Source organism: Brassica napus, chromosome C3 (genome assembly GCF_020379485.1).
Source record: "Brassica napus cultivar Da-Ae chromosome C3, Da-Ae, whole genome shotgun sequence".
Lineage (NCBI taxonomy): Eukaryota > Viridiplantae > Streptophyta > Magnoliopsida > Brassicales > Brassicaceae > Brassica > Brassica napus.
In genome coordinates this window covers 67670422-67676421 of record NC_063446.1, presented here as the reverse complement: position 1 = coordinate 67676421, position 6000 = coordinate 67670422, and the positions used below count along the sequence as shown (strand labels likewise).

Genomic DNA, 6000 nt, shown 5'->3' with positions numbered 1-6000 from the left:
AAACAGACATATCACAACTGTAATCTCGTGACTTCTCTAGTGGCATTGTGTCTTCTCGTGACATGTTTAACCAAACATCTCGGGACTTCTCTCTGCAATCTTGTGACTTCTCTCTGCAATCTTGTCACTTCTCTTGACTCTCTGTATACAATCAGACAGAAGCATCAAACAAAAACATACAAAAAGAGATGCAATCGTAAATGGAAACAAGAAGTGGTCAAGAGAACTGATACATGAAACTGATACATGAAATCGCAAACAGACAGATACATAAACATCAAACAGAAACTGATACATGAAGCACATACAACAGAACATCAAACCGATACATGAAACAGAAACAAGAAATATGAAACATGAAACAAAAGCATCAAACCGAAACATCCCATTAAGAAACATTTAAACATGCGACAGAACCATCATATTATGGAACATCCAGCATCTCTGTAAGAAGCTTACTCTTCAGTGCTTCTTCTTTTTCAGAAAGTGGTTCTTTATTTGTAATGAGACTGTCAAGCAGTCTCATTTTGGAAACTCTCTCTGTCAAGACAAGGTCTTTCTCTTTAATTGAGCACAACTTGCCAAACTTCTCATCAGCCTCCTTATCTACTATTGGTTTCTTTGCAGAAGCTGCTTTCGCAGCCTTAACACCAGCAGGCCGTTTGGTAGGTAGATCATCGACATTGATAGTAGCTTGAGAGCTTTCTGTTTCTGCTCCATCCTCGCATTTTCTCTTCTTAGCGCTTCCACCAAGCTTACTACTAGCATGCTCACACCATTTCTGGTCATAGCGGAGCTCCTCCCAAGCATGGTGAAGGTTGAATTTAATCTTCTGATCATTGAAGAAAATTTCATGTGCGAGTTTCACAACATCACTCTCACTCTGACCACTTGTTTTCTGTCTTGTCGCAGCCGCATAGGAACCACAGAACTTGCAGAGAAGATCGTTGATCTTCTGCCACCTTTGCTTGCATTGAAGAGCTCCTCGCTTATCTCCACTTTCCACCTTCAGACTAGCTGCATAGTAGGCTGCAATGCGGTTCCAGAATGTGCCTGCTTTCTACTCATTGCTCACGACAGGATCCTTACTGGTGTTTAACCAGGCGCTTATGAGCACAAGATCATCAGAAGGAGTCCATTTCTTTCTTTCTTTGCGCTGTGTAGATGACTCTTCACAGAAACTTGAAGTTTCTGTACATTGAGTGCTGAAGACAGGGACTTGTGATGAGCTCTCCCAAGAAAACGATTGAGGAATGACACTATCTTGTTGACTGGTCAGAAGGTCAACAAAATTCGTGTGATCCATATTGTAATACGGAAGAGCAGAGAGAAGGAAGAAAAAAGAATATGAAAAGAAAGAGCAGAAGCTTTTGTTGGAATATGAAAAGAAAGAGCAGAAGCTTTTGTTGGAATATGAAAAGATAGAACAAAAGATTTATAGATGAAAAGAGAAGATGCGGTTAGATACGAGAGAGTAATTGTCTTTACTCTTTCTCAAGAGAAGATTTGAGCTGAGAAGACATGTAACTACCATATTTATTACCTAACCACATCCTATTACAACACTAAAACAAGCATTCATCACAAAGCATTCATTAAACTAACCACTTGTGGCAAGCATTCATCACTCTACATACTAACCACTAACCCAAGCATTCATCCTAACTCTAACAAGCATTCATCAGTCGCAAGCAAGAAATTAAAGTCGATTTTTGCACACATACCTCACCCACAGTTTGCACTGAACTTCAAAAAAGAACTCCTTCCGGTTGTGACTTCAGTCGGAGGACCTCATGTCCAGAGCTCAAACTCTCTGTCATAATTAACAAGACAATCAACTTAAGATCAAACAATATGATAGTCTAAACCAGTTTGCTAGCTAACAATTAAATTGAAAACACAAGAATGAAGTGAGAAAGTTAGTACATACACGGGAAGTCATGGGTTTGAACCATTCTTCACTCGGAGAAGACGAGAACCGACAGAGCAGATGCGGTGGGCTCCGAGAGAGTAGTCGATTGTGGTGGGTTTCGATCCATCTTCTAACGGAGACAAGTCAGAGGAGTCGCGGTTAGGAGACAAGACGGAGGAGTAAGAGGAGTCGCGGTGAGGAGACAAGATGGAGGAGTCAGAGGAGTCACGGTGAGGAGTCTTCGTGAGGAGACAAGACGGAGGAGTCAAAGGAGTCGAGGTGAGGAGACAAGACGGAGGAGTCGCGGTGAGGAACGAGAGAGGCGTCGCTTGTGATGGATTTTAGACCCTTCTTCCGACGGAGAAAACAAGATAAGATGGAGGAGCCGCGCTGAGGACCGAGAGAGTCGTCGTCCGTGGTGGGTTTCGATCCTTCTAATCACGGCAAAGACGGAGGAGCCGTCGAGTGGACCGACAGAATCGTCGTTTCCATCGTCGGTTTCGATCAGTCTCTTCTCGCGGAGAAAACAAGAACAAAACAAGAACGAAAACAAGAAAGAAAGAAATAAAAGAAAAAGAAAAAAAATACAAATAAATGAGCAGCTGACACGTGTTTTAAAAACCCTTGATATTTTTGGTCACCAAATCAACCCACTAAGGATCGATTATCTAGCATTTATTTGTTTTCCATTTAATTAAATCAACATTAATGCTTAAGGATCTTGTTAAGGACCACAAATATGAAGCGTTAAAGATGGTCTTAGTTACATGAAATTTATAAACGCCTAACAGTATGACGTCATATCCTAAATCAAACAACTAAAACCCCAAGTTCTATCATTTATGTAATTTAAAATTCACACAAAGTTCATTTGAAAATAAGCTACTTCCTGTTGATGACTGTGTAATTGTGTCGTGTCTCTCTCCTTAGTGAGAGAATTTTCTCTCTAATCCTTTAAACTTCTTACCAAATTTCATCTTTCAGAAGGTTAAGAGTTGATTTGTGGGAGAGAGAGTCCGTCGTTTTTGTGTACCGGTTTCGGTGTTCCCGACCGGTCTTGGACTCCGGCGTTGCATCAGCTCCTCCGATGAACGTCTGGCTTTGCCTCTGGGAAGTGGTGGCTTCCATAGCACCGTCTTCGCCGGCTTTTGTCTCCGGAAGGTGATGGTTTCTTCACCATCGCTTTCGTCGGCTCTCTTCTGGGGTTCTCCCGATATCACGATCTACGATTCCGGGCTTTTCTGATTTTTCTGTCTCTCGATCTGATACTCCGATGGTTCCTTCATCCCCACTCGTTTGGGTTGTTGCATCTTCAAGTTTAGATTGATCTATAAAGGTGTTTGTACTTCCATGCAAGTAAGTCGGAGCTTTGAAGATCGATTGTAGGCGGTTAATATCTTCGTCGATTCGTAGATCTGCCACATCTGACTTTGCGGCTCGAGCTTTAGCGTTGACCGTTCTGGTTGAACGGTCCGTCTCGGGTTCGTCTTCGCCGTCGACGGTGATCCGTCGTGTCTCCTTGCTGGCTCCGGGAGAAGATAGAAGGCTCTCGTCAAGACGCGTGTTCATTGGTCGCCGGGCGACCAGACACGTGGTGGGGTGAATTGGATTTCTTCTTCAACGGATTTCCCCTTAGGGCTTACGGCCCAAGGATGTATTGTACAGTGGCCCAGCTGTTTTTTTGGGCTTTCGGTTTTATGTTGTATCGGGCTTTGTCCCTTCTAGACTTTCTCCCAATAATAAAATTACAAGTTGACAAAAAAAAAGGAAAAAAAAACTACTTCCATTTGCATATTTAGTTTTTTTTTTTAATGTTTTGAGACATAAAAGAAGGGAAACCCATTTACCTTAATTGATAGAGCATGATTAACCCCGGTCTCTTAGCGAGAGTTCTTAACTCATGATTTGATATTTTTTTTTTTTTTTTTTTTTTTACACTTTTAGGCTCAGAGACGGCTTTTTAAATAATGAGACATTAAAGATACTTGTCAGAGAATTGAGCATTACCCGAGGAGTATACTTCAGCAAAAAAAGTTTAAAACTATTATATTCATGACTTAAATGCATATTCCCACGTACGTCTATATATTTATGTCCAGATGCAATACACACGTAGTATCTCCAATTCCTCACACCAGAAACAAGTGTCAACATATACGTAATACGTGCATACATGTTATTGTTAACTAGTAGAAATATCTATGCATGTATTTATGCGCATATTTATATAACGGAATGCGGAACCCATACATTAGGTGTGTCCGTGTGCGGCACTATACTTTGAAAGTGTATGCATGAATAGTATGATAGAGAAAAAGACTTCACCTTCTATGGACTTAGTCCAAATTCATAAAAGGAACGACCATTTCTTTCTTTCTTTTTTTTGGTCAAAGCAACGACCATTTCTTTATTAACCAACTTTATGCCCTCTTCCCTTTCCTAATCTAAGCTTAATAAAAAAAAGTTGGAATTAAGAAAAAAATATAGATTTTATTTTAAACTAGAGAAGATATCATGTCATATCTCAATCACATCCAATAAATAAATAAAATTGAAGAAATTAGAAATATTTGACAGAATTAACAACAATTGTCATGCTTTGTTTTTGAGAGGTCTTTTTCTTCGAACTGTTTGCTGACCGATTATCGGTGAAAGTGATAATCTAAAGTTAGCTTGTGAATAATTCATGTGATGGGCCTTGTAAGCTACATGCATAGAAAGAGCATGTCCGTCACGTGGCAAGTCTCTCTTTCACCGTCTCAGTATTAGACAATCACAATACAGCAAACCAATAGAGCATGGCGATCAGATGCATGAGCGATCTGAATAACAAAGATTCAGAGAACCTCTTGTCTCGATAAATTCATGTGAACAGTGTACGTTAATACTCGCAATCTTTTGTCACCATCAAAACAAAGCTCAAGGAATTAAAGAGCATATACCTTTCATTGTGTTATACAACGGCATAACCACTCCCATGTGATGTTCATGTGTTTGTTGGTGAAAGAAACTTTGAGACCTTCCAGCTCGAAAAGAATCTTCTTCACACTCAAATTTTTGTGGAATCACTTTTAGCAATTTCTCATTTCTCCAACTAGGAATGACTGTTCAGATACCCGCAGTTCGGTTTGGGTATTTCAGAACGGTTTAAGAGTCTATTGCCTATGCATTTATATATCATATTAGGTTTGGTTCAGCAAGTTTTGGGCTTGAGTTTTTTCGAATATAACTCAAACTAGACTACGACCCGTGCTTAAAAGTGCAAAAGTATTTTTTAACAAAATCTAATTTACATAATCAATAGATCTTAACATTTTTTGATAAGTATTTTTATTTTAGTGTATTTTAAAAATATATAATTATATTATTTTATATTTATATAAAATAAGAAAATTATCTAAAATATTATTTTTAATTATTTCAACATGTTTCAGTACAAAGTTTTAATAAAAAAATTGTAATGTGTTTAATTAATTTTGTGATATATACTTATTTGATAAAATTTAGTTATAAAATTTATTTGATGTTAATTTATTGACTCTAACATTTTATTTGTGTAAAACTATTTGATGTCAACATAAACCAAACATAATCTCGCATATATAATTATATGTTCTTAAGAATAAAAACAGTTTAAGAATAAAAATCTAATTTTATTAAGTTTAAAGGAATGCAATTTTTTGTTTTATGAAAATACAAACAAAATAATCTATTAATTTAATTAATTTTATATTAAATGATTTTTTGTAGCATCTAAACACACAAATAGTTAAACTTATTTTCAACTTTTTATAAAATATTTGAGTGGTTTTAAATCAAATAATAGAAAAAGATAAATAAAAGGTTATTAAAAAAGTATGACATAATATTTTATATTGTTTGGACACAAGATTGGTTAGTGTGTTGTTTGGAAATACATCCCCTATATATTATTTGAGAAGCATTACAACTTTTTTTTGTAGCCACATGTCATCATTAGGATGATTCTTAGAATCATTAGAGAAATATGTTGGTCCATCTAATTATATAATAAGCTTTTTATTAAACTAACAATAAATTCATCATTAATGTATTTTATTATTTCCTTA

General features: G+C 37.1%; 1 protein-coding gene across 1 annotated transcript; it reads right to left on the bottom strand.

The window, feature by feature from the left end:
* Positions 1-424: 424 nt before the first annotated feature.
* On the bottom strand, positions 425-1306 carry LOC106369534 (glutathione S-transferase T3-like). The gene is made up of 2 exons (XM_013809678.2): positions 1090-1306; positions 425-1029 (listed from the first exon to the last, which is right to left on the bottom strand). Exons 1-2 carry the CDS (start codon positions 1304-1306, stop codon positions 425-427), a joined length of 822 nt encoding a protein of 273 aa, XP_013665132.2.
* Positions 1307-6000: the final 4694 nt, after the last annotated feature.

Excerpts from the sequence above, each read along its gene's own strand:
- LOC106369534 (XM_013809678.2), bottom strand. The coding sequence starts at position 1,306 with ATGGATCACACGAATTTTGTTGACCTTCTGACCAGTCAACAAGATAGT. Across the intron at positions 1,030-1,089 it reads AAGCGCCTGGTTAAACACCA|CCTACTATGCAGCTAGTCTG; the intron begins GTAAGGATCCTG and ends ACCGCATTGCAG.